The following is a 12,797-nucleotide window of genomic DNA, read 5'->3' as shown; positions in this document are numbered from 1 at the left end:
AGAGGGGGAAGGCTCTGAGTAACTACAGAGAATTCTTTCCCACCTGTCTGGCTGGTGGGTCTCACCCACATGCTCAGGGTCCAACTGATCGCTATATTTGGGACCAGGAAGGAATTTCCACTCAGGTCAGATTGGCAGAGACCCTGGGGGGTTTTCACCTTCTTCCGCAGCCTGCGGCACAGGTCACTTGTTGCTTTGAACTACAGTGGAGTCTCTGTAACTTGAAATCTATTAAATCGTTATTTGAGGACTTCAGTAACACAGTCAGAGGCTCTGGGTCTATTACAGAAGTAGGTGGGTGAGGTTCTGTGGCCTGTGATGTGCAGGAGGTCAGACAAGATGATCATGATGGTCCCTTCTGGCCTTAAAATCTGTGAGTCTCTGAGTACTTGAGCAATTTCATAATCGCAAACCCAAACGGAGACATAGCATACATACAACACAGGAAGCCAAATAATGTTCATAAGTAATGAGTCAAAGAGTATAAGGTGATTTATCTTATGCCTTCTTGCACTCCTTCACTGTATAAATTACACCAGTTTAGACTCAAAGTGTAATTTACACCTCCCCCTTACACACCACCTTGACATCTGGCCCATCATTTGTGAAATGCTTTAGGAACCTTGTGGGTGGAAGATACTGCAGAAGTGTAAGTGATTCTCACACTGTACATTATTTCTGCAAGACTATTACCCAACCTGCTGTGCTCCCCCGCAATGCTGGATTATGTTTTCAGCAATGCCTGAGTGACTTAGGAGCTTAAATCCTTTCAATAAGACTTAGAGCCCAGATCCTTAAAGGTATTTTAGGTTCTTAACTTCAATGGAAGTTAGGAGCTTACATACCTTTGAGAAGCTGGGCCTAGGTTCTGAAGAACCAGATTTTCAAAGGTATTTAGGCACCTAAAGTTGAAGACAGACACCTAACCTGTTTTTGGATAGATGTTTTTGGAAATCCCACTAGGCACCTATCTGCATCCTTATGCACCTAAATATCTTTGAAAATCTGGCTCCATGTCATGCTTGAAAACTGAGACTTGGGCTTCTAAGTCACTTAAGCATTTTTGAAAATTTTAGCCTTTGATATCCAGTGTCAGAAAGAGGGGCTAATCGCTGCTGTTGGTGCCTGAGATCTGCCAACATCCTCCTTCCAACTGCTGGCTGCTTATCATGCTGCCACTCTTCACTGCTATCCCTCTTATTGGAGGAGTTGAGGGCAGGGTAGTGAGCTGAGTGGTTGGAGAGGAGCTGAGAAGCAAAGAGGGAGGAACATTCTGTCCACTTTGAAAACATGGTAGGTGTAGGAGGCAGGGATTGGGCTAGAGGTCCTGTCCTAGTCCTGTAAATTAGGCAGGTTTGGTTGCACAGGACAGTCATAGGAAGGGTTGCGGTGTAGGTAGCAGTGAGGCAGGTGCCATTTTGTGTTTCTTCTCAGATGCAGAATGTCGCAGGGCCAATCACACACACTGGGCTCTCACTCCCTCTCCTGGCAGCTTTACATTTGTTCTTCCTTTGTCCGTTTTCTTTAATCTGGAATGAAATGCACCTGCATGGGAAAACACCTCTTTTAATCTCTGTTTACGGGAATGACAAAGATGCAGCTGAAAGGATGGGGCTATAAAACGACAAGGAGCTCAGAAAAAACGAAAGGTGCAAGGGAGAGATTTCCTGGTTAAAAGGGAAGAAAAATATAAGTGTCCATTCCCCCTTTCTAAGAATATGGAAAGGTTCCAGTTTAATGAAACAAAAGAAGAATTGGAAGCATGGGACTCGTTGCTTTGAACAGTAATTTCGTGCAAACACCCCTGAAGACAACAGCAAAAGATCTCACAAGAGCTAAAAAAAACACAAGAATGACATTGGCAAGTTTAAAGACTGACGCCGAAGCTGGGAGAGATGGAATATAAGGAGGAACGGCGCCGCTTCATAAGCAGCTGTCCCACTCTAGGAAAGTATCTGTATTCAGGAGAACACTGAAGCACTAGTGTAAGCCCCAGTGCAGTTTATGGGACTTAACACTGCCCATCAAACCCAGCTTTACCTTGTGAACAGTGCCCTGACTAGGACTCAGAAGATCAGGGTTCTAGTACCGACTCTTCCACTAGCCTGATGCGTGACCATGGAGGAGTCAGTTTCCCGCTCCGTGCCTCACTTCCCCATATGTAAAATGGGGATAATGACCGCCTTTGTAAAGCGCTTTGAGGTCGACTGATGAAAACCCCTAGACAAGAGCTAGATATTAATTACTCTTAAAGCTAACCATGTGTTTAAGTTTTTTCCTGAATCAGGGCCATTATGTACCAAAGACTAACCTCTACAGCTGCAAAGTATAAAGGTCTTTTTAAGAAACCAAACAGAAGGAGCAAAGATGCCAGGATTGTCGCCACTCAACAAATGCTTCCTATTCCCTAGACTTTTGATAACTCGTTTTGGAGTTGTCGTCATCAACACAACCTGCAGACCAGAGGAGAATTAGTCCCGGGGTTGTGCAGACTGGACATGTTACAAAACGAGCCACTGTGTTCTATTCCTCTTTCTCCCATGGAGACTTCATATTTGTTCTCTCTTTGTTAAATAAATTCATGGAGGTTAAGTCCATTAACGGCTATTAGCCAGGATGGGTAAGGAATGGTGTCCCGAGCCTCTGTTTGTCAGAGGGTGGAGATGGATGGCAGGAGAGAGATCACTAGACCATTACCTGTTAGGTTCACTCCCTCTGGGGCACCTGGCATTGGCCACTGTCAGTAGACCGGATACTGGGCTGGATGGACCTTTGATCTGAGCCAGTGGGGCCGTTCTTATGTTGTTGTTTTTTTACATTTTTTCCTGTTTCAAAGCAAGTGTAGAACTGGTCAGATTGGCAGAGCTGGTTTCTAAAAAAGTGTCGAGCTTCTAAAGAATTTTTCATTTCAACAAAAACAGGGGGAAGAATTGAAGAAATATAAGTATTTCCCCCCTTTAACCGCCCCCCCACTATTGTTTAGGGCTACTAGATTAATACTTTAAAAAGTCTTTTCTTTTACTAAAAGTAAAGCTCCACAGACAACTAGTCACCTGTTTTTTATTCTTTGAACAGTTACTTAGTACTTTTCATCCTTAGGTATCCCAAAGTGCCTTGCAAAATGATTGATAAAGTTTACGGAGATTTTTGTCACCCATCATTGTAATGGAGCCACCTCTGAGGGGGAACATGGCAGCTGTTTGATACTGCATAGCAACCCTGCTACAGTTACCAGAGTTAGAATTTGGCCTGGTTCTAGGTGAACACCACTGGTCATTCACGAAGTGCCCAAGGATCTTTAATGACTCCAGTTCAATGAGCCCAGTAACATGTGCAGCGTGGATCATAAATAACACAGATTTCCCTTAAGCACTCAGGCGAGAGGAGAGTGCATGTCCTCCCCATCTGTCTGAAGTTACCATACAGAACGGATGAGGGCACAGCAAGGGGGACCGCCCAGCCCTATGCCATGAGTCCAGTGTCTCCCAGTTCCCAGTCTCCACTGGCAGCGGGGTCTGTTCCATTCACTTACTTCTCATGTTCTTTTCATTGCAGAGGCCGATGCAGAAACAAACACAGTTTATGCCAAAGTCGGTAATTTGCCACTGGTGAGTTCACCTAAAGCTACCTCATGGTGAAACCGTTACCAATTCGAGGCAGTGGGTCGGCTTAGCCAGAAGAATAGCCAGGATGGGTTGATGGTACCAGTGCCTTAGATTTACCACGAGTATGGGACTGTGGGGCCCCAGTCAAGGGACAAGTGGGGCTAGCAGAAACACTGGGGTCACTTTGTGATGGGGGAAGAGGAGGCGGCGTTGGAAGCAGCCAGAAAATTTTTGAGGTCCCTTTGGAACATGCAATAATGCTCGGTCGATGCTGAAAGCGGCAGCTGCTCTTAGAGAGAAGGAGCAGCTGTTCCAATCCTTTGTAGCTGCAAAGGGCCCTGACCCAACAGAACCGGGCCTCCACACGGGACAGGATGGAATCCTGTGCCCGGTGTCCATTCCAGAAGCCCTTGTGGGCAGGGAGCCTTTCAGCTAAGAATTAAGACTAGAGATGAGCAAATAATTGTTCGATTCAGGGCCTGAACCGAAAAAATTCCAGAAAAATTTCGGTTCGAACTGAAACTGTTTTTGCAGAGTTTTTTTTGCTGAAGAAAAATGTTTAACTTGATGCGAAATGAAATTTTTTCAATCCCACCCCCTCCCCCCCGGCGTTAATTTTGGGTCATTTCAGGTGTTTTTTGCCCCAACCCCCTTTTTAAAAAAAAAAACCAAAACCTAAATTTTGAAATGAATTGTGGTTTCAAAACAAAATAATCAAACTCTTGTTTCAAAATGGTAGAAAGGAAGTTTGTCAGAATTGGAAGAGTTAAAACAAAATATTTTGACTTTGAAGTGTGTCCCCCCCCCCACCATTTTTGGCCAAAACTAGTTGCTGAATTGACCCCCAATTGCGCCGAAAAATGCATTTTGGGCAAATTCGCTATTTGCCAAAAAAGTTTCCCCGAACTCTAATTCTGACCACAGCTTTGGCCTTGTTTGCCCCTTGTGACGATTGCACTCTGACCTGACTCTACAAAGCATTATTTAAAGCCACTTCACTCAGCTGCTGCAAATCTGTGTCCAGCTCATGCTATGGGGCGGGATCTGTCTATTTAGGCTTGCAGTAGAACGGGGACTCAGAAAAGGGGTCCGGAGACCAAGGAGGACGAGACAAAAACGATCTATTCCAAGGTCCATCACCCAAACCAGGTAGGAGAGCTACACCTTGCTTTCCTGTATATTTATTTGACATGGGTTTCCTTCTCCTGGCTGGCAGAGTTAAACACTGTGATCGCTGACCCCTAGCATGCTACGGGCTCTAATAACAACCACTAGTGTAACGGGCCCATGGCTAGGTGCTCTCTGATTTCAGGGAAAATATGGACAATGATCTGGACATCAATGAGACCTGGAGGTAGCGATGATAATCAACACTTAAACACAGTGAACCAAGTTCTGTGCTGAGCCTGCGGGAGACAGAGCGTGGCAGAGGGCAATGCAAATAGAGACAGGGGAAAAGAGACTTTATCTCCCCTTTATGCTCTGAGAGCTGGTCTGGGAAGAGGACCAGCCCCCACAGCACAACTTAGAGTAGCCCCAGGGGCCCAGGATAGTGCGAGCTCACAGTTCCCCAGCCCCCGGTTGCACTCTTTCCCAGTCCACCCCCGGCATGGCCCTGCGCGAGGGCCTCTACAGGCATTGTACGGACACCCTGTACCACCACGGAAACCCCGCTGCACCGGGGAGGTTTGGCTGGAGGCTACCCTGCCCCTCTTTATGCCTCCAGATCAGCCCGTAGCAAGACACAGAAGTGAGGCCAGTGAGTCTCCTTTGCACACACAGGCTGACAGATTCCCTGGGCCCTATTCTCCATTGCCCCGCCCCTTCTGTGCTGATTGACGGCACCGTAGAGGGCCACCAGCTCAGGACAGGAGTGTTCGACGCTGGTGTAAATGACCGCGCCAAGGGCGGTGGTGAATCAGGCGCCGGCCACCTACTTTCAAGGGACGTCTACCCCGCAAGCAGCAGGTTGGCCGTGGTGCTGAAGACAGCTGTGTGGATGGTACGGCTCAGGCAGGAGCTGGGAGGAGAGGGTCAAGCCCGAGTCACAATGTTTTCACAGCTCTTTTAGCTTGGGAGCCGGAGCTCTGCGAGCCCCGAGTCTGTGGACCTGGGCTCGGAGACTGGCTGCTGTGAGCTGTGCCTCCATCCAGGGCCAAACCAGGGGAAAGCTTTCACACGCTGGGGACTCTCAAACTCCCGGCCCCATTGATGCTAGCGGGACCAGGATTCCACCCCGGATCCCCAAGCGCTCGGAGCTTTTGTCTCCTGACAGGAATAGTGACAGCTCTGTCTCTTTCATTTCAGTCGCCTCCACAAACGGATGATGAGAAGCTGTGCAAGGAAGGCCTGGAATCCATGGAGAAGGGCGAGAAAACCATTTATGCCACAGTCAGCCAGCCAAACCCGGCAAGTGGGGTTTGCATCCTGTTATTAGAGGGTGGAATTCAGGGTTTGTAGGGCCATGGCTGCCTGAGAGGCCCCGTTCTGTATCCAGTTGGGCCACGATCCTGCAAGGACATCATGTGGGCGGACCCCAGTGTCCATGCAGAGCAACGCTGACTCCAAACAGGCTCGAGTCATGAGCTGTAGCATGCAGAGTCGGGGCCTAAGTTGGTTGCAACTTCCATTGACTTCAGTGCGATTCTCCACTGAGTAACTGGGAACAAAAATTGGCCCCTAAGGGGGAGAGGGATTGTTGAGTAGTCAGCTGTGGGGGTGACTGGAGGGTAAGTACACTACAGAGCAGGAAAAACATCCTGATTGTGGCAGTCTGGGCTTGGGGTATAGTGGGAATTTTCCCTTGTAGGGAACAGGGGAGCCCCATCACCCGAGATGAGAGCTAGGTGAAATACTTCAACTTAACTTTTCGGGGGAGGGAGGGGAGGACGATTTACAGCAAATTGAAAAGTTGAAAGAAAAAAAAAACTTTTGGGTTGAACAAAAATGTTTCGGTTCCATTCGAAGCATTTTCAAACATTTGTGAATTTCAAAAAAAATAAATAAAGGAAATTTCAAAACAAGTCATTGTGAACCAAAAAGAAAGTAAAAATTTCATTTCAAAAATGTCAAACCATTGACTTAAAATAAATAAATAAATAAATAAAAAGTTCCGAGACAAATAATTCAGCCAAACCCAGACGAATTCCTGAAACGGTTTGATGTTGCCAAATCTGCATTGTTTGTTGAAATTAAGTTTCAGCTGAAAAATTTCACCCAGCTGTAATCTTAACCTGAGCCCAGCACTCTAGACACCCCCATGAGTCCTTCTATCCCCCCATGAGAACAGACCTGCCCCTGGTAACCTAGGCATGTTTCTGGCACTGTGTGCAGGGCACAGACACGACTTTTCAGTATTTTTGGCTTTCCCATCGCTAACATTTCTGCTCTTTACTGTTTCTGGTCTTGCAGACAAAGACCGCCAAGTCCACAGATGCTGATGATTCTGCGGCCACTCCAAAACCTCAAGCGACAACAGAATACAACAAGATCATCTAATAGCTTGTCAAGGCAACACAAACATGCAGAGAGAAACAAGGAATAATTGAGTACCCCAGCATCAGACAGCCAAACAGCAGAGGATCAATGAGTATAATTTAATGTAATTATAATGTATAATTTAATGTATAATTTAATATAATAATGTACAGCGCCTGGCACCATAGGGTCCTAGTCCCTGACTGGGGCTCCTGTCAAGTACTGCAATTGTAATGTGGACAGACCCCCAGTCCTTGGTGGGTGGGATCAAACCGGGGACCTCTGGAGCTTAAAGCATGAGCCTCTACCGCATGAGCTAAAAGCCATCTGGCTGTTAGCTAAGGATGTAGAGCAGACTCATTAACGGCTCTCTCTCTACGTGGTCTAGGTGCTAGACAGACCACATCCAGACGGTGTGTGGGTTACACAATGCAAATAAAAACAACACACACACAGGCCCAACAAAGAAAATAACAGAACGCCTCTAGCCATCATCTTCAGCCCCCAACTAAAACCTCTCCAACACGTCATCAAGGATCTACAACCTATCCTGAAGGATGACCCATCACTCTCACAGATCTTGGGAGACAGGCCAGTCCTTGCTTACAGACAGCCCCCCAACCTGAAGCAAATACTCACCAGCAACCACACACCACACAACAGAACCACTAACCCAGGAGCCTATCCATGCAACAAAGCCCGTTGCCAACTGTGTCCACATATCTATTCAGGGGACACCATCCTAGGGCCTAATCACATCAGCCACACCATCAGAGGCTCCAGAGTAACAGCCGTGTTAGTCTGTATTCGCAAAAAGAAAAGGAGTACTTGTGGCACCTTAGAGACTAACCAATTTATTTGAGCATGAGCTTTCGTGAGCTACAGCTCACTTCATCGGATGCATGCCGTGGAAACTGCAGCAGACTTTATTTATACACAGAGAATATGAAACAATACCTCCTCCCACCCAACTGTCCTGCTGGTAATAGCTTATCTAAAGTGATCATCAGGTGGGCCATTTCCAGCACAAATCCAGGTTTTCTCACCCTCCACCCCCCCACACAAATTCACTCTCCTGCTGGTGATAGCCCATCCAAAGTGACAACTCTTTACACTCTTTACATCAGAGGCTCGTTCACCTGCACATCTACCAATGTGATCTATGCAATCATGTGCCAGCAATGCCCCTCTGCCATGTACATTGGTCAAACTGGACAGTCTCTACGTAAAAGAATAAATGGACACAAATCAGACGTCAAGAATTATAACATTCAAAAACCAGTCGGAGAACACTTCAGTCTCTCTGGTCACTCGATTACAGACTAAAAGTGGCAATTCTTCAACAAAAAAACCTTCAGAAACAGACTCCAACGAGAGACTGCTGAATTGGAATTAATTTGCAAACTGGATATAATTAACTTAGGCTTGAATAGAGACTGGGAGTGGATGGGTCATTACACAAAGTAAAACGATTTCCCCATGTTTACCCCCCCCCCCCGCCCCCCTCCTTCCTCAGACGTTCTTGTCAACTGCTGGAAATGGCCCACCTTGATTATCACTACAAACGGTTCCGTTCCCCCTCCCCCTGCTCTCCTGCTGGTAATAGCTCACCTTAAATGATCACTCTGATTACAGTGTGTATGGTAACACCCATTGTTTCATGTTCTCTGTGTATATAAATCTCCCCACTGTATTTTCTACTGCATGCATCCGATGAAGTGAGCTGTAGCTCACGAAAGCTTATGCTCAAATAAATTTGTTCGTCTCTCTAAGGTGCCACAAGTCCTCCTTTTCTTTCTGCGAATTCATCTAGAGTGAAATTCACCTCTGTGCTTGCCCCTTACCCAAGAGCTTTACTCTCCTTAAAACACTCTTCAGCTTTAAGGCTGTAGTCTATAGACTTTGATGACAAGCACACTATCAAAACTCAGTATTAGCGTACATAGCTCAGACTCACAATCTCTCTTGCTGCTGAATTTTCTAGGTCCCCCACCAAGGGAAAAAAATGAAGTCTTGATTCTGTTACATTAAGGCCCCCTGATGGTGCTTTAGCAGTGTACAGATGCCTTAAAAAGTAGTTACCCCCACTTTCAGGTACCTTGAACCTGTCAGACCTGTGTAAAATGGCCTGCAAAGCAGTGAGACTCGGGCCCTAAGAATCTATAACTTGGGCAAATCCAAGCACTTTTCTGTCACTGGAAGGCACCTCTCGTTGCCCAGGTCCATCTCCAGTAAAATGTCAATGACCGCTCCAAACAGCCAGAGTTGGTCAAACAAACGAACGATCAAATACTTACTAATGGGAAAAGTTTACTTCCTCCCTACCTCATATCCTCCTATTCAGAAATGAAGGAACCTTTTTTGTGCAGGGATTTTTTTTTTTTTGCTCAGGAATGTTTCTGTGGAATCCCTCAGCAGGCGGAGAGTAGCCCCAGAAAAGTTTCAGTCTTGAAGGGGTATGCAGTGGTGTTGCAGCCGTGTCAGTCCCAGGATATTAGGGAAACAAAGTGGGTGAGGTCATATCTTGAAGGGGAACATTTAGGAACCTTGGGGCGGGTTCGGCGGGAACCTCCTCATTCCCCTACATACTCCAGCTATAACAAAGGGAATGAATTTTACTAACGTTGAAAAGAAAAAACGTGAAGACAGGATAAAGCAAAGGAAATAAAATGCAACCCTACTGGAAAGTTGGAGACGTGCCATGCCATGCTCGGCTCATTCCACAGAACGCCGGTGGGCCATACAACATGACAGACACTTCTTGTGGAAGGACTTCAGTGGAAAAGTTCAGTTTGAGTCGAACAAACTGTTTTGTCCTAACAAAATCTCAGTGGTTTGCTTCGGTTTTGACTAATTTTATTTTTAGAAGATTTAAAAACGGAGATTTGGGAACAAAAAGTCCTTGCAAACTGACCGACTTGTGGCCAAACTTTCAAGGGCTCGGCCCTATGGCCGGGGCAGGTTCCCCCCAGCACACGGCTCTTGTTGCAGTTTTGGGGGCAAAGCTAGTTTGAAAATCTGGGCTCAAGTGTTGGAGCCTCCGGCAGGGCCACAACATGAACTCGATTCTTCTGTGTCCCTCGCTGCTGCCTTCCCCACGCGATCATCCTGTTCTCCTCCCTTTAAGCTACTTCTACCTCCTCCACTTCCGCAGTTGTTCTCTCCTACTGAGCACTCCCTATGTGCCCCCCAATCTTCCCTCCCGCCTGGTCCCTCTACCTCTTCCTCCTTTTATTATTATTTGTGTTCTCACGTGCCTTCCTCCTGGGGAGACGGAGCCCCAGTCACAGACTAGGTGCCATACGAACACACGCCCGAAGACGGTCCCTGCCCAAAGAGCTCCCAATCTAACTCTCAGCCAAGAGAGAACAGGCGGACACAGACAGACCAACAAGGAGTTCAAGGAAACAATATTGGTCAGCATCCAGATAGTCCGGGGGGTCCCCATGCTGCTTCTACACCTGCAACAGTCTCCCACTTTAAACTTCCTACTTTAACTGTAAACTCTTGGGGGTGGGGGGTGGCAGGAACAGTCTGTTTGTCCTGTGTTTGTACAGCTCCTAACACCATGGATCCCTGGACTAGAACTGTGTACTGTGGTATTGCCGGGGTGGCACATGATGAATAATACTTGTCTTCCAAGAGCTCCCTCTCCCCTCCTTCCAACCCCCTAGTTCCCTGATCCTTACCCCGCTGTCCTCCCCAGTGACTCCTGCTTTCCTGGAATCATGGGGCTGTATCGCCACCCCCCCCCCCCCCCAGAGAAGGCCCATCGTTCTGTTTGCAAGCTACCCTCTCTCTGTATAAACCATTTGGATTTTCAGACGTGTGTGTGTTGATGAAGCATCATTGACGGGTGTCAACGGGAACAAGTCCGGGGCATTGTGGGAAAGAATCTGAGGACTCCAGCTAGGAGACAATTTAAGGACATGATCCAGAGACTTTACGTGAATGGATTCTCCACAGACAAGGGATATTGGACCAACTGGGACGCAGCAAATTTCTTCTACCTGCAACTCCTATGAGCTACAGCCATGCTGGCTCAGCACATCACACTATGTGGAGGACTGTCCCAAAATGCCCAGCAAAGGAATAATTCATTAGTGTTCTTGATGCAAAGAAGAACACTTCAGGCGGGGGGGGGGGGTGTTTGTATGAGACCTTTTGCATAATGGGCTCCTGACCACAGATGGGGGCTCCAGATCTTGCCATAGTTATGGAAATTTTGCATCAATGTAAGCCAATGAGGGAGCAGCCTGTGCAGGGGCTGAGAGATTAGAAGTGAAGACACCTTGTGGGAAGGGGGAATGCTTTTCAAAGGGTGGGAGCGGGAGGGGTAAAAATGAAACGTGGGGCTGGCTGGAGAGCAGGAGTTCTTATCAGCAGAAAGAGGGTCACCCACTCAGCCGGCATGCGGAGCCAGAGCACAGACCCTCGGCAAGAGATTGTCCCAGCAGCACCCAGGGCTACCGTCTATGACTGCGATCCTCAGCTAGTACAAGTCAGTGCAGTGCCTCAAGAGACTTTGGAGCCAGTCCCAACTCTGCCACTGCTCTATTATGTGACCTTGGGCAAGTCATGTAGCCTCTGTCTCAGTTTCCCCCATCTATGTCATGGGTATATAGCCCTACCTCCCAGGGGTGCTGGGAGGTTAATTACTCTGGGGATTGTGAAGCACTCAGAGACCATGGGGATGGAGCCATATAAGTGCTCTATGCGGATTGCTCAAATGTCCCAGTCTATGTCTTCACCTCTCCCACCCTCCACACCTGCCCTTTGTTACACCATCTGCTCAAATAAATTGGTTAGTCTCTAAGGTGCCGCAAGTCCTCCTTTTCTTTTTACGAATACAGACTAACACGGCTGTTACTCTGAAACCATCTGCACCGCTTCCCCTCTGGGTGTAAGGATAAGGCCTTTGTCTGCAGCCATACTGTAAGGCCTAAAGCCTCAGGCCTTCGTCTGCAGCCAGATTAAAAGAGCAGCCGAGCAGCAGCCATTAGCTGAGAAGCAGGAAGTCACATCCTCACATTCCATCTAAATTACATTAAAACAATGTAATATCAGACTGTTAAGAAGGAGACCCCATCCTAATGGCCCCCCACTATCCCCAGATAAAGAAACAGATCTTAAGATGGTTAAAGAAAACTTAGTTTGATAGCATCCTGTCTGTCAAGAAATCCCTTATCAACAGTTGTGATTGTGAAATCCTCATTTCTTCATTGTTTTGTCATTATGGTCCCCACTTCCCTATTGTTTATCTGTATGGTCTCTGTCTGGTTCTTTAATTTTTCCTGTCTGTTACCTAATTAATTTTGCTAGTTGTAAATTAATTAAGGTGGTGGGGTAGAACTCGTTAAAGAATTTTGTTACACTGTGTTAGGGTTGCTTAGTAAAATGTAATAAAATGATTGGTTAAGATATAGCTAAACAGGACTCAAATTTCACTATATAAACTGGGGTCCAAAAGGAAGTTCTTTTGGACTCCAGGACACAGCCCCAAAGATCAGAGCTGCCAGACCTCAACACTCTGCCAACGACACTGTGCAGAGACAGGAGTCCCCCAGATGGATCCCGATCCTGACTGGCCAGCAGGGAAAAGTTTGTCTGTCTTATTGGGAGTGTTGAGCACTGTGTGTAGCATGTACAGTCTGTTTTGGGTGACTGTTAATAAATAGCGGTCAAGTATCAGGGGGTAGCCGGGCTAGTCTTTAT

General features: G+C 47.0%; 1 protein-coding gene across 4 annotated transcripts in view; it reads left to right on the top strand.

The window, feature by feature from the left end:
• Positions 1–12,507, top strand: part of LOC125625802 (SLAM family member 9) — a 45,629-nt gene extending 33,122 nt beyond the window's left edge. For 2 of the 4 annotated variants that reach the window (XM_075123077.1, XM_075123078.1), the window contains 4 exons: positions 3,556–3,608; positions 4,662–4,754; positions 5,913–6,014; positions 7,017–12,507. In XM_075123077.1, coding sequence (XP_074979178.1) covers positions 3,556–3,608; positions 4,662–4,754; positions 5,913–6,014; positions 7,017–7,103 — 335 coding nt within the window. In that variant the 3' untranslated portion in view covers positions 7,104–12,507. The remainder of the gene's footprint in view (positions 1–3,555; positions 3,609–4,661; positions 4,755–5,912; positions 6,015–7,016) is intronic. The other 2 variants (XR_012666013.1, XM_075123079.1) reach the window with 2 other exon arrangements.
• The last annotated feature ends 290 nt before the right edge of the window (positions 12,508–12,797 follow it).

This window comes from Caretta caretta, chromosome 24, assembly GCF_965140235.1.
Source record: "Caretta caretta isolate rCarCar2 chromosome 24, rCarCar1.hap1, whole genome shotgun sequence".
NCBI classification, from domain to species: domain Eukaryota; kingdom Metazoa; phylum Chordata; order Testudines; family Cheloniidae; genus Caretta; species Caretta caretta.
This window is presented reverse-complemented; position numbering and strand designations above follow the sequence as displayed.